This window comes from Lepus europaeus, chromosome 18, assembly GCF_033115175.1.
Source record: "Lepus europaeus isolate LE1 chromosome 18, mLepTim1.pri, whole genome shotgun sequence".
NCBI classification, from domain to species: Eukaryota; Metazoa; Chordata; class Mammalia; order Lagomorpha; family Leporidae; genus Lepus; species Lepus europaeus.
The window spans coordinates 58,798,426-58,813,402 of NC_084844.1; the positions used below are offsets into that span (position 1 = coordinate 58,798,426).

At 47.4% G+C, this 14,977-nt stretch overlaps 1 protein-coding gene across 4 annotated transcripts in view; it reads right to left on the reverse strand.

Annotated features, from left to right (window-relative positions):
* FBXW10B (F-box and WD repeat domain containing 10B) overlaps positions 1 to 14,977 on the reverse strand; it is a 34,300-nt gene that overhangs the window by 14,878 nt on the left and 4,445 nt on the right. For 3 of the 4 annotated variants that reach the window (XM_062216801.1, XM_062216802.1, XM_062216804.1), the window contains exons 3-8: positions 14,379 to 14,579; positions 14,152 to 14,279; positions 12,402 to 12,524; positions 9,481 to 9,590; positions 8,171 to 8,371; positions 3,420 to 3,541 (exon numbers count right to left, since the gene is read on the reverse strand). In XM_062216801.1, coding sequence (XP_062072785.1) covers positions 3,420 to 3,541; positions 8,171 to 8,371; positions 9,481 to 9,590; positions 12,402 to 12,524; positions 14,152 to 14,279; positions 14,379 to 14,579 — 885 coding nt within the window. The remainder of the gene's footprint in view (positions 1 to 3,419; positions 3,542 to 8,170; positions 8,372 to 9,480; positions 9,591 to 12,401; positions 12,525 to 14,151; positions 14,280 to 14,378; positions 14,580 to 14,977) is intronic. The other variant, XM_062216803.1, reaches the window with a different exon arrangement.

Genomic DNA, 14,977 nt, shown 5'->3' on the forward strand with positions numbered 1-14,977 from the left:
TGCATTTGTAAGCCCACTCCACTGTCCTTTTCCCACACCTTTCCCTCCTGCAGCCTCTAAGGTGCTGTGCGATCCAGGTTCCTTGCTTCTGTTCTCTGCTCACTTTTCCCTGCTTTGCTGGAGAAATCTCATCCACAGCTGGGGCTTCCACCTTTCATCATAAGTCAGACCTTCTGCATGCAATTCAACCAACCCTAAATTGAAAATACCTTTTTTTAAAAAAAAATTGCACCTGTTCTTAACGCATAGACTTTTTTCCTTGTCATTACTCTCTGAACAACACAGTATAACAACTATTTACATGCATTAGGTCTTATGAGTAATTAAGATGGTTTAAAGTACACAGGAGGGTGTGCATAGGTTATATGTAAATATTATGCAGAGTCAGCATTGTGGGGAACACCTGTCAGATGCTGGTTCAAGTCCCTGCTCCTCTGCTTCCGATCCAGCTCCCTGCTAAAGCACCTTGGAGAGTAATAGATGATGGCTCAAGTACTTGGGCCCCTGCCACCTGTATGGGAGACCTGGATGAAGTTCTTGGCTCCTGGCTTCAGCCTGGTCCAAACCTTGCTGTTGAGGCCTTTTGGGGCATGAACCAGCAGATGGAAGATATCTCTCCCTCTCCCCTCTCCCCCTCCCCTCTCCCCTCTCCCCTCTCCTCTCTCCCTTCTCCCTTCTCTCATCTCCCCTCTCCCTCTCTGTCACTCTGCTTTTCAAATAAATAAACAAAAAAAATTTTTTTAAATAATATGCTATTTTATGTTAAAAGACTAGAGCATTGGAGGATTTAGCATCTGAGGGGCTTGGGGGGCGTGTCCTGGAACCAGATCAATCAGAATTGATAAGTACCAAATCCGCAGGTGCAGAGCCCCAGTCTAGTATGAGCACACCCGCATCTGCCTCCTGAGTGTCTTCAGGAATGTCAGCCACACACGCCAGCTTCCTACAGCTGCTAAAACAAACTCCTAAAGCTGAGCAGCTGTAACAGCAGGAGCCGATTCTCCTGCAGAAGTCCAAGATGTCACACATCAAGGTGTCGGCTGGGATGGGCTCCTCCACGGACGGACACTCTGGAGGAATCCATTTCCTCGCCCTCTGTGTAGGCTTCTGCAGGCCACACACTTTCCTTGGCTTCCTCCACCTCCAGAGCCAGCAACGCTGCATCTCTCTGACCGTTCTTCCATGGTCGCAGCTCCCTTTGCTCACAGCCAGGAGCATTTCTTTGTTTGTAAGGGCTCATGTGCCCATTACAGTGGCCCCACCCCACTAATCCAGGATAATCTCCCCATTTTAAGGTCCTTGATCACATCTGCAAGGGCTCCTTTGCCAGGCACAGTAGCACAGTCGCAGGTTTCAAGCATTAACATGGGATCATCTTTGGCCAGTATCTTGTCTACCACACTCAGCATGTCCAGAATCGAACCTGTGACCTCCTCCCCCATTCCTTGCCCTACCCTGCTCTTTCCCTGCAGACTCTATTTCCAATATGGGATTTCCATACACCCAGTGGCCAGCATTTTAAAAACCAACCCCTGGTCTGGGGCCAGTGCTGTGGTGCAGCGGGTTAAAGCTGTAGCCTGCAGCACCGGCATCCCATATGGGCACTAGTTCAAGTCCCAGCTGCTCCACTTCCCATCCAGCTCTCTGCTATGGCCTGGGAAAACAGTGGAAGATGGCCCAAGTCCTTGGGCCCCTGCACCCATGTGGGAGACCGGGAAGAAGCTCCTGGCTTCTGGCTTCAGATCAGCTCAGCTCTGGCCATTGCAGCCATTTGGGGAGTGAACCAGCGGATAGAAGACCTCTCTCTATCTCTCTCTCTGGCTCTACCTTGCTCTGTAACCCTTTCAAATAAATAAAATAAATCTTAAAAAAATAAATAAAAATAAAAACCAACCCCTGGACTAACTATCTTCTCCCCTATCTTCCTCACTTTTCCCATCCAGCTGGTGGCTAAGTTCTGCCAATTCTCCTCTGGCTGGGCGATCAAACGTTAAGTCACATCCCTCTGAGGTTTGTTTGTTTGTTTGCTCTCGGGAATTCAGGAGACATCACAACAGTTCTCTAGACTGAGTAGTGTCTTACCTTGTCCCCTCTTCCCCCACGTGGGTCACCCGGTCTCCAAATCCTCTTCCCAACTCTCACTAGAGTCATCTTTGGAAAATACACACTCCATTGTGTCCATTCCCACCCTCAAATGCACTGATGGCTTTTCCATGTCCCACAGGGTGAAGTCTAGTTTAGTGCCATGATCCTGAATGGCCCCAGACACACACACACACACACACACACACACCTGCCTTAGTGCCAACACCACACACTGCAGTCCAGCCACTTCACACAGGGAGAAATTCCCTGACTACACTTCCTACTCCAATCATTTGCCTTTGCTGTTCTCTCCTCTGGAAACACCCTGCCTGTGAAACTACCCAATCTCAAGACCACACTTCTACATGGAGCCTCCCCTAATGGACTCTTATTTCTGTGGTCCCTTAGAACTCTGCCTACAGTTAGGACCCCTGACTGAAAGCCAGCCAGCCGTGGGTTCAAATCCTCTCCACCATACAACATCTTTGATTGGGGGCCAGTTGTTTTGCTCTCTGGGTTCTGGATTTCACATCCATAGCCACCTCATGGGATTCGTGGGAGAATTAAAGTGATAGTAAAGCACCTGGCCCAGTGCCTATCCCGTGATGGGTGCTCAGTAAATGGTAGCTGTCCTCACAGGGACTTACTGTGTCCCCCATTATATATTAATATATCTGCTTCCAAGCCGGTGCCACGGCTCAGTAGGCTAATCCTCCGCCTTGCGGCGCCGGCACACCGGGTTCTAGTCCCGGTCGGGGCACCGATCCTGTCCCGGTTGCCCCTCTTCCAGGCCAGCTCTCTGCTGTGGCCAGGGAGTACAGTGGAGGATGGCCCAAGTTCTTGGTCCCTGCACCCCATGGGAGACCAGGATAAGCACCTGGCTCCTGCCTTCAGAACAGCGCGGTGTGCCGGCCACAGCGCGCCTACCGCAGCGGCCATTGGAAGGTGAACCAACGGCAAAAAGGAAGACCTTTCTCTCTGTCTCCCTCTACTGTACTGTCCACTCTGCCTGTCAAAAAAAAAAAAAATATATATATATATATATATATGCTTCCATTAGGAGACTACGAGCCTAGTGAAATTTTTTTTAAAAACACATCTAAATAACCATATCATATTTTTTTCTCTTTAACATCTAACACAGTGTCTAACTAACATATTGTAAGTATTCAACAAATAGTTGTTGATGGGCTAGATTGATATATGCAAAGATGGATGGATGGGTGGGTGGATGGAAGAATAAATGATTGCCTATAACTGTAGACACAAGTATTTTGGTAACGCATGGGTTTGGAGAAACTTCTTTGAAAATCTAAGGCATTGCTTTCTCTCACCTTTCACCTGGCAATCTTTTGCTCCAGACACGAGCTTGTTCTTAAATAAATCCATGCACGTGACTGTCCCCTGGTGGCCATTGAAGATTCGGAGGCAAGCCCCACTTTTCAGATCCCAGTATCTGCAGGAATCGGGCAAAAAATAAAATAAAATAAAATAAAAGTTTCTTGAGATTTTACAAGGGACTTGCAGATCATTCTACATGGAGGCCCATTAGGTCAGTAGGTAGCTGGAAGGCAGCAGTTTCATGGTTAAACTCAGAGACCTGGGTTTGGATCTCAGTTGCAACATCTGTTTGGCGTAATTTTGGGAGAGTTACTTAATTCCTGTGTAAGCTTCATTTCCTCCTGAGAAAATGGGAATTATGGTCATAAGAGCTACCTCATAGGGGTTTTTGTGTAGAATTCAATATCACAATTGTAAGCCAGGGGTGACTTCTACCCCCGGGGGCCTTTTGGAAATGTCTGGAGACTTTTTTGTGATCATAGGTGAGGAAGGAAGTGCATAGAGCCCAAGGGGGCTGCTGCACCCCCTACAACACCCGGGTCAGCCCCCATGATGAAGACCCCGCCAGCCCCACGTGTCGGTCAGTGGTGCTGAGGCAGAGAAGGCCTGCACTAATGCACGTGGCAATAGAACAATACCCAGCACATAGACAATGCCTGACAGGTGTCAGTTGGTTTCAGGGGGAAGGGTCCCTGATGACCCTCGTCACCGCCTTGGATGACCACCAGGCTTAGAATCCATGGCTCCGATTCAGTGGCTGAGCTGGTTCTCAAATGAGTGACAACAGTCACTTAGATGGAAAATACTTTATGTGCATCTAAAACCTAGCTAAGGGGCACATGGGAACACACATGAGCTGTGCTGTTTTTCAGTAAGAAAACATGCCTGCCATGTCTCAAGTCATTAACACAGACTTCCACTTGAGCTTGCCTGGGTCTTTTGACAGTGGTACGCTAATAAGATTCTAGAACCAGCTGCTGGAGGTCCAGTCCCATCACTCACTAGCTGTGCAATCCTGGATAACTTACTGAACTACTCTGTGCCTCAGTTTCTTCATCTGCAAATTGGGTATAATAACAGTACTTGTAGAGTTATCATGAGGCTTGGCACATAATAAATGATTAGTAAATATTCTCCTGTGTATATACAACACCAGCATCCTATATAGCAGTACAGTTTGAGTCCTGGCTGCTCCAAGTCCCATCCAACTCCCTACAAGTGCACCTGAGAAGGCAACAGAAGATGGTTCAAGTGCTTAGGCCCCTGCCACCCATGTTGGAGACCTGGATGGAGTTCCTGGTTCCTGGTTTTGGCCTGGCCCAGCTCTAGCCATTTGAACCATTTGGGGAGTAAACCTGCAGATGGAATCTCTCTCCCCACCCCCTCTGATTTTCAAAATGGATAAGTAAATCTTAAAAAGAAAGAAAAATAAGAATAGAAGAAACTCCTTTGACTTAATGAAACCCGTAAACCAAAGTGATAACAGCAAGCTATTGTGCTTAACAGAGAAACCATAGCTGAATTCTCTTCAAGGGGAGCGAGATAAGCATGCCCACTCTTACCACTACTGGTTACCAGGGCCCAGGAAAGCTAAGCAAAGATATAAGGAAATAAGAGACAGCAGTAAAGGCATTAGAAAAGAAGGCAGATTGCCATTATTCGCAGTTAATGAGACCATCTACACAGAAAAACCAAATCAACATCCAAGGTTTTAAAACTACTGAGACAAGGTTTGCAAAGTTACTGGACACGAGATCATATTACAATAACCAGTAACATTTTCTCTATACCAGGAATAACCAAACTGAAAATAGAAAGAAAAGTAAGATGCCATTAATAATAGCAATAAGCTGACACCGCGGCTCACTAGGCTAGTCCTCTGCCTGCAGCACCGACACCCCGGGGTTCTAGTCCCGGTTGGGGCGCCGGATTCTGTCCCGGTTGCTCCTCTTCAAGTCCAGCTCTCTGCTGTGGCCTGGAGGATGGTCCAAGTGCTTGGGCCCTGCACCCACATAGGAGACCAGGAGGAAGCACCTGGCTCCTGGCTTCAGATCAGCACAGCATGCCAGCCGTGGTGGCCATTTTGGGGGTGAACCAACAGAAGGAGGAGGACCTTTCTGTCTGTCCCTCTCTCTCTCACTGTCTAAATCTGCCTGTGGGAAAAAAAATAATAGCAATAGAATTACAAAGTTTATAGGCTGTTCCACTTCCAATCCAACTCCCTGGTAATGGCCCGGGAAAGCAGTGATGATGGCCCAGGGATCTGGGCCTCTGCTACCTACATGGGAAACCTGGAGGAAGTTCCTGGATCCTGGCTTCAGCCTGGCCCAGCACTAGCTGTTGTGTCCATCTGGGTAGTGAACCAGTAGATGGAAGATCTCTCTCTGTCTCTCCCTCTCTCTGTAACTCTGACTTCCAAAATAAATAAATAAGTATTCTAAAATATTTTTTAAATAGTTTTGATGCAAGAACAGAAAATGGACCAGAAACAGATCAATGGACCAGAATGGAGAGCTCAGACATGCTGATGCACATATAGGAAATTGTCAGGGGATTACCCAAAGCAGTGGGAGACACGGCCGGCTGCTATGGAGTGGGGAAACTGCTCACTTTATTGAAAAGTAAACAGATAAAATGGAGACCCTAACTAACACGACAGACAAAGATGAACTCCAAGTGGATTGAGAACTGAATGCAAAAGGCAAAACTATAAAGCCAATAGAAGAAAACATCGGAAAGGATCTCTGGGACTTGGAAATGAGAAGATGTGAGTTTGGCAGGGTGGGGGGAGGGGGACTAGTTTAATCAACTCATCCATTTTCTTACATCAGTAGTAAAAACTCTGGCTTGGCCGGCGCCGCGGCTCACTAGGCTAATCCTCCGCCTTGCGGCGCCGGCACACCGGGTTCTAGTCCCGGTCGGGGCACCGATCCTGTCCCGGTTGCCCCTCTTCCAGGCCAGCTCTCTGCTGTGGCCAGGGAGTGCAGTGGAGGATGGCCCAAGTCCTTGGGCCCTGCACCCCCTGGGAGACCAGGAGAAGCACCTGGCTCCTGCCATCGGAATAGCGCGGTGCGCCGGCCACAGCGCGCCTACCGCGGCGGCCACTGGAAGGTGAACCAATGGCAAAAAGGAAGACCTTTCTCTCTGTCTCCCTCTACTGTCCACTCTGCCTGTCAAAAAAAAAAAAAAAAACAAAACAACCCTCTGGCTCAATCACAAAGTTAACAGATGGAAGAGCGAGAGATGATATTTTAAAACTGACAAGGGACCAAGATCTATAAGGAAATGCAAGGAACTGCAAATGGATAAGAAAACTGAGTGGTCTGGGTAGAAAACTTGACAGAGGACACAGTGGGCAGTTTACAAAAGAAGATAACTGCGGGGCCAGCGCTGAGGCGTAGCAAGTAAAGCCACCACCTGCAGTGCCGGCATCCCATATGGGGACTGGTTCATGTCCCAGCTGCCCCACTTCAGATCCAGCTCTCTGCTGTGGCCTGGGAAAGCAGTAGAAGATGGTCCAAGTCCTTGGGCCTCTGCACCTGCGTGGGAGACCCGGAAGAAGCTCCTGGCTCCTGGCTTCGGATCAGCACAGCTCTGACCATTGTGGCCATCTGGGGAGTAAACCCGCAGATGGAAGACCTCTCTCTTTCTCTCTCTCTGCCTCTCCTTCTCTCTCTGAGTAACTGTGACTTTCAAATAAATAAATAAATCTTTAAAAAATGAAACATTACAAAAGAAGATAATGGTGCAGGAAAGGAGCAAGCTCTTCAGCATCAGAGCAACAGAAATGATTGTGCACGTATTCATCTGGCAGCAATGTGAAAGCTGGATGAGGTCTGGACGCACAGACACAGGAGACCTGCTGCGAGACAGTGCAGACCTGTGGGTCATTCTGGACTTGTTAGTTAGGTTAGGTGCTGCCTAACCTGTGCCTCAGCTAGCCCACTCCTGGGAGCACATCCCTAGAGAACATCTTAGTCTCTGCAATCAGAGACAAATAGGAAGATGTTCAGCCAACATCATGCGTAGGGGACGAAGTATCCATTGGTAGAGAAGCAAGTAGTAAAATGCGTGCCCAGACCTAGAAGCCCCCAACTAGATGGTAGCGTGGATGTTCAAGGAAACATAAGGCGGATGCACAAGGTAGGAGCCAAGGAAGGGGCCAGTGTTGTGCAGTGGGTTAAGTTGCTACTTGTGACTCCAGCATCCCAAGTCACAACACCGTTTTCAGTCTTGGATGTTCTGTTTCTGATCCAGCTCCCTACTGATGTAGCAAATGATGGTCCAAGTGCTTGGACACCTGCCACCCACATGGGAGACCCAGATGGAGTCCCTGCCTCCTGGCTTCAGCCTGGTTCAGCTCCGGTTGTTGTGACCATTTTGGGAGTGAACCAGTGAATGGAAGATCCCCCTCTTCCTGTCTTCCTCTCACTCTGTGTCTCTCTGCCTTTCAAACAAATAAAATAAATCTTATAAAAAAAAAGAAGGAACTGGATTCCTACTTCATGCCATAACAAAACTCAGTATTAGGTAGATTTCAGACCTAAGGATGACAGGTAAAACTAGAAATAATGAGTGTAAAGTGAAACTTTAAAAAGGCGCCACAGGGGACAGTCATCATGGCTGTACTGTAGGGAGGATCTTAAACATGTCCAAGATAGTGTTGACCATTAGGCAAAGACTATGCTGTGAAGGTTAGGCCCTAGGTGACACGTGGGGTTCGTGATCTCCTTAGGCTGCTCACCTGATACTTAGGTCATAGCTGCCGCTCAGGAGAAAGTTTTCCTCCTCACACAAGAAAAGAGACCGAATGCTCCCTGCGTGGCCTCGGAACTCGACGGGTACCTCTTTAACGTGTACGATATCCAGAAGATGGATCTTCCGATTAGATGACACAGCAACTAAATCTCCCCCAGAGTAGTGGATGACTCTGTTCTGGTCCCACCTGAGTTGCCAGGGGAGAGGAGGAGAATTAAACACGAAAGAAGAGTTAGTATCCTTCCTGGAACTTAGCATCGTGACCTTCACCAACAGCGCTGGTATAAAGGAAAATGCAGGGCCTTTCAACCAGAGAAGGCAAAGTCCAGTCTCAGTTGGACCCAGTGGATCCCTATCTCACCCCATAACAAACTTCCATTTCAGGTGGATTTAAAGCCTAAAGATACAGGACAAAAGTTTTCTTAATCTGCTCGTGTGTGCTAAATTCCCAAGAGAGAGACTAGTATGTGTGGCGTTTCCCAAACTTGGTTGGCCATGGAAACCTTTTATCATGGAAGAGCTCAGACGAGGAGCCAGGGATGTGGCACAGCAGGCTAAGCTGCTGCTTCCAATGCCAGCATCCCATACAGGAGCTCTTGTTTGAATCCTGGCTGCTCCACTTCCAATTCAACTCCCAGCTAAGGCTCCTGGGAAGGTAGTGGAAGATGGTCCAAGTACTTGGGCCCCTGCCACCCATATAGGAGACCCAGATGGAGTTCCCAGCTCCTGGCTTTGATATGACGAAAGCTTGGCTGTTGCAGCCATCTGGGAGAGACAGAGCTGATGGAAGATCTCTGTCTCTTTCTCTCCTCTCCCTGTCACTCTTCCTTTCAAATAAATAAATCTGTTTTAAAAAGTCAGAAGAACAATTATAAAGCCCTATACATATTGCATTTCCCATCTTAACCAATATCTAGTGGGTATATACAATGGGTTTTAAAAAATTCATGGAAAGTACATGTTATGAGAAAGGTATGCATGGATTTCAAAAAAATTTACACCAAAATAAACTTATCTTCCAATTCCATTTTTTCATGAGCATTTTGAAGTGCCCTTGTATTCCAACAAAGGATCTCAATCACAAGACTTGGTTAGTATACCCCAAAATTTATAAAAGGGAAGTGTCTTCTGCCCACTACCTGAATGATGCAAAATCAAATACCTGTTGTCCAAATGAGATCTCATGCAAGTTTGAGGATGGAGCTGGAGGTGAGACAAGGACCACCTTTCCATGTCTACAAGGGTTGGGTAATTTATGAGCCCCCTGAAGATGGAGATCGTGACCCCAGTACCTACGTGTCAAAGAGAATGCGGATATTGTAGGTCCCGCAGAACACATTTCTCTCCTCCATCTGGATCTGCTGAGTTTCTTGGTTCTGGTACGCAGTCCACAGGTTGTAGTCATTCTAACAAGTGAATTTGTGGAGTTAGAGTATGGTAGGAAATTTATCAGGGTCTGCATGCCCCCTAGAATCTCCCCTGGCAAAGATACAAGGATGGTTCTCTGAAGAGGGTGGCTGCCGCCACGTGGTGATGGGACAGGACCAATGACGAGGCAGCAAAGTAATCCCCGAGTTAGAAAACATTGAGTCAAAGGCCCTAGCTCTTCTCCCATCTCTATTTCCTATGCGCTCTGATTCCATGAATTTTCAAGGCTGAATCCCACTCCCAGCCTTTTTGAACATGAGCTTGTCCGGGATTTGCTCACGGAACAAAGTCATAGGTGGCCTTCGACAAGCCAATTCAGTGAAGCTGAGATTTCACATTTATAGGCGTGCACCTGACGGTACAAAACATGCTCACAGGAACTTCAGCCACATGAGAAATGACTGCCACACACTCTGCACACTTGAGCTTCAACAATGTCGTGCACCTGTGCATCCACAGTTGCCACTGATCTCCACAGCTGCCTCACAAAACAAACCATTTACCCACAAAGTGTGCTCATCATTTTACGGATGAGGTGTCTGGGACTCGGGGCAGAGAAGTACGTGTTATCACATCTCAATCGGGGTGCTTTTCTTGGCTTCCCAATCCTTCCTCCCTTCTTTCCTTTCTTCTTTCACTCCCTCCCACGCTCCCTCCATACCCGCCTTGCTCCCTCACACACCTTCTGCGCAGCTAAGGCACGCCAGCCATGCTAAACTCTGGCCTAGGTGCTGCCCAAGCATAGTCCACCCTCGAACAGCAGCAAGGCACACTCCCACTAGACTAGCAGGAGATAAAGCGCAACCTGAGCTTATCATGAAGGCAGAGCCAACCAGGGCACCACCTTTGCATCTGAGAGTCCCCCTGGACACACCCCTGAAGTCTCCTCCATGCCTTTAGACTCTTCCCCCAGGAGAGACCGCTGCCCTTCACTCTCTCTCTCTCTTTCTCAAACTTTAAGTAAGGAGTGCTGCCCACCTAGAATTCTCTCCCCAGAAAGATCTGCCGGTCTTCCTCCTCGCCAGTGTCCAGGAAGCTTCCCATAGCCCCCACTGGAATTAAATGAGGCTTCGCTGGTGAGAATCCCTTGGCTCTTGCTTCTCTCCTAAGTTTTATGAGCGGTGGAGTCATTGAGAGGAAAAGGACCTGGTTTCAAGTCCCAGCTCTGCTAATGAACCTGAGCAAGTCTTCTAAGACCATGGCCCTCATTTCCATATTCATAAACTGGGAGCAATGATATCTACTTGGCTTGTGGTCAAATCAAGTAAGTGGTGCATACAAATATCTCAGCATTGTTCCAGGCATAGCGTGTGGGCTCAGTGGAGCGCCTACTGTGAGTATCGCCCCTCAGAAGCATCCAGCCTCACCCTTTTCTAAAAGACCCCATCACTGCTTCCGTCTTGCTACTTCACCTGCTTTCTTCTAGTCTCCCTACTGCTTTGCCTCTTTTGCTTCCTTTTCTTAAGTTCTAAGTTCCTGGAATGTCAACCCCACCTGTGTAGTTTTTTGTTGTTGTTGGGCCATTATGAACTACATCCCCTATGGAAGACAGATGTTCGTTTTTGTCATACATAAAGCAGCAACAAGATTGGAACGAGCAGGTCTCCTGTACATCTGTCACTTGACTAGCTGGGAGAGCTCAGCCTGTTTGAGCTTCAGGTTCTAGCTGTAAAATCAGATCATGGACCAGGTCTGAGATGAAAAATTGAAGGTCAAATGAGATGCAAACTTGTGCTTTCTTTGGTGCCTGTGGGTTTTTGGTTTTTTTTCCTCCTTGATGGTTTTAGTTTGTTTCCTGCATCTCAGAAATGATTTCACTTGATAATTCAGATTTTTTTTCTCTTCTCTTGAAGGCATAATTGTATGCTTTGACAGGTCAGGATCTATAGTCCCTGATTGAAATAATTAGCTACACCTAAGTAGCAAGTAGCCCCTTCAGCTGGAGAGTGAGGTCTCCAGTTCGTCACCATCTCACCATCCTTTACCCACAATGGCCCCGCCCTCATTTGTGTGAGCTGTCCATTCTGTACAGACATATGAAATAGAAGGTCTCCTTGGATGCTCCTACTTCTCAAATTCAAATTTTATCCCATACAGTTACCTTATGGAAAGCCACAGTCAGACCACCCCTCAGTATCATTTTTCAGCCATTTAAATAGACTTCAAAACAGAAGGAATTTGAACAGGGAAAAGGGAGCAGGAATCTGATTATTTTAGGAATAACAACCATTCCTAGATAGGCGTAGCATGGAGCTCAAATGTAGTCGTTATTGCCCCCAAATTGGTGGGGAGGTCTCCTCTTCTTCCATCCCAGAGGATGAACCTGACCGTGAGAATTGAGGAGGTTGAATTCATTCCAAACCCTGATCCTGCCCCCATGTTGTGCTCATTCCTGAGAAACAGACTGGGGTAGCATGAGATGTGTGGGCTGACAGGGGTTACGGGATCCCAGCTCTGATGACATTGCTCCTGGCCTCTGAACTCTGCACTGGATGACCCGGTGCCATAGACACGGGACATGGCCATGGGGTTTGAAGGAAGGGAAAACCGTGAGAGGACGCGAAATCCATCCATTCATTTACCGGATGAGGAAATCAAAACTTAAGGAACGGAAGTGACTTGCAAGTGAAGAGCAACACGGAAGAACTTCTGGTCTCCTTTCGGGAACAAGGAATCCTCGCTAGGATCCTCTGCCCTTCCCTGCAGGCTGAGTCTGAAATCCAGGCTTCCAATGGCTCATAAAAATGTGACTTTCGCCGCAATTTGCCCTGGATCCCACTGGGACGCACCTTTGTCCTCAGTTTCAATTTTGGATTTTTCGTATGCGTGCGCTTGCCATCCTCTACCATTTTAGGAACTGGGATAGACAGTCTGTTGGCATAATTACGATCTACTCCTCTCATGAAGCATCCCTGGAAAGAAACGAAAAACAGAAAATGCTACTTTTGGATACCTGCACTCCCGTGTTCATCACAGCATCATTCACAATACCCAAGATAGGGAATCAACTTAAGAGCCCATCTGGGGCCCGCGCCGTGGCTCAACAGGCTAATTCTCCGCCTAGCGGCGCCGGCGCACCAGCCGCAGTGTACTGGCCGCGGCGGCCATTGGAGGGTGAACCAATGGCAAAAAGGAAGACCTTTCTCTCTGTCTCTCTCTCTCTCACTGTCCACTCTGCCTGTCAAAAAAAAAAAAAAAAAAAAGAGCCCATCTGTGGGTGACTGGATAAAGAAAATGTGATGTGGACACACAACAGAACACTAGTCTGCCTTGAAAAAGAAGGAAATGCTATCATTTGCAATACGGGTGTTCCTGGAGGATATTAAGTTGAAATAAACAAGGCACAGGAAGTAAAAAATGCGTGATCTTATTTACATGCTGAAACTAAAAACATTGAGCTCACACAAGTAGAGAGTATAATGATGATTCCTGGGGTAGTTGGGGTCCGGAGCGAAAGATGGGGGAATGTTGGTCAAAGGATATGTAATTATAGTCAGATAGGAGGCATACATTTAAGAGATCTGTTGTAACCCTGGTGACTACAATTAATGACAATATATTCTATTTTTGAAAAGGGTCAAGAGTGGATGGTCAGTGTTCTCATCACAAAAATGAGAAGTATGTGACATGATACATTTGTTGGTTATCTAATTAGCCATTCCACTATGTATATACTTTCAAAACCTCATATCATACTTGATAACTATAGACGATATTAAAGAAAAAATTTTACATTAGTTTTAAATAGACAGAAAATTGGTTACTCTTTGTTCCTACTCCCCAGGAGGAAGGAAAAAAAAATATTTCTTGGCAAAAACTGAAAGATGGATAGGCCCTGGCTAAGGAAGGCAGGCCAAGACCTGGCCAATTACGCAGACATTGCGTGCAGAGGATAATGGATACCAAATGCCTGGCGGAAGACCAGCAAGAAATGGTCAGCAGATTCCAGATGACAGTCTGCCTCGCCACGCCTGCTTCTTCTCATCCCCTGTCAGCTAGCTCTGCTGGGAAAAAATCCAAGCCATCAGGAATCTATGATGTAGGGTTAGCCTTAGACCAAGAAACCAAGAAGTAAAAATGTTTGAGATAATTACTATTAGGGAGAAAATTGCATTTTAACCCAAACATGTACTTGGAGGCCTTGTAAACTTCTGTGTATCCTATCAGACTGATCCAGAGGCATATTTGTGTCTTTCTTATTGTGTAAATAGTAATATAAATCCTGGGAGAGTGGGGATGTAATTCCCCGCTGTGTGAAGTGTTGGAAAGACTCTGCCACTCTGTGCCCGTGAGGTTTCCATACATGTTGTCCCTGCTAGATGCAATGACAAAGGGAGAGTACAGGGGGATCCACGGGAAGTCCAGTCCAGACTAAGAATTTAAAAGTGATTGCAGAAGCCAAAGAAGGTACAAAGGCCACATGTGGAGCCGGAGGACAGCCAGGGGTCTACCAGGGAGACAGAAAAGTTCAGGTTCAGGTCAACCTCAACATGGGGATGAGGCTGGTGTCCCACTGTTCCCCTCCCAGCCAGCAAGTACCTGCAACACGGCAACCTGGTTCTGAATGAAAGTATGCATGGCCAACTCCATCTTGACCTGCTGAGCCATGGCGGCCCAGTGCTGGCTCACAGAGGCACACTTGTTCAGGGTATTTTTATCCAGCATTCCTGGGGGAGAGGGAAGGGAGATACAGATGGACCCGGAAACCCCAGAACTGGGTCCAGATTAGAGGTCTCTGAGAAGCCCCCTACGACACCCCCACATACTTAGAATGTACTTGGAAAGGTGGATGGGCAAGTAGCGGATAAAGTCCCGGTATTTGCTGCACCCAGAAGACAGGTCTCTGATGTCGTCCACGCTCATGAGCAGATTATAGGGGTCGAACCCTGGCTTGGATATGCTTGCTTTTCCAGTAAACAGCCTATTCATCTCCGAGATACACTGGAGTGAACTCCTCCATGGTCCCGCTAGAGTGAAGCCAGAGAAGGGTGCATGTTTGAGTGGTCCCTGCCGTCACTCCAGGCCAAGAATCAGCCCTCGTGCAAAGCTAGCCCCCAAAATAAAACTCATCACAGTCCACCTCCTCGGCTCTGTGAGAAGCGGAAACTGCTGAGCCAGGCACGCAAGTTCTTTTCAGATTCTTCAGCTCAGTAGCATCAAAGTCTGAAAGGGAATGGTATCGTCTGGAGTTTCCAGGAAGAAAGAATGTTAGACAAATTTTTCAAGGGAGAATGAGTAAAATATTGGTAACTGTGGAAGCTGGGTGATGACCGTGTGGGTATTTATCATACTGCTGTATCTTGGGAATTTGAAATTGTCCCTAAGTGGCTTACAGTCTATGCTTTGTGTTTTCTGTGGTCACTCC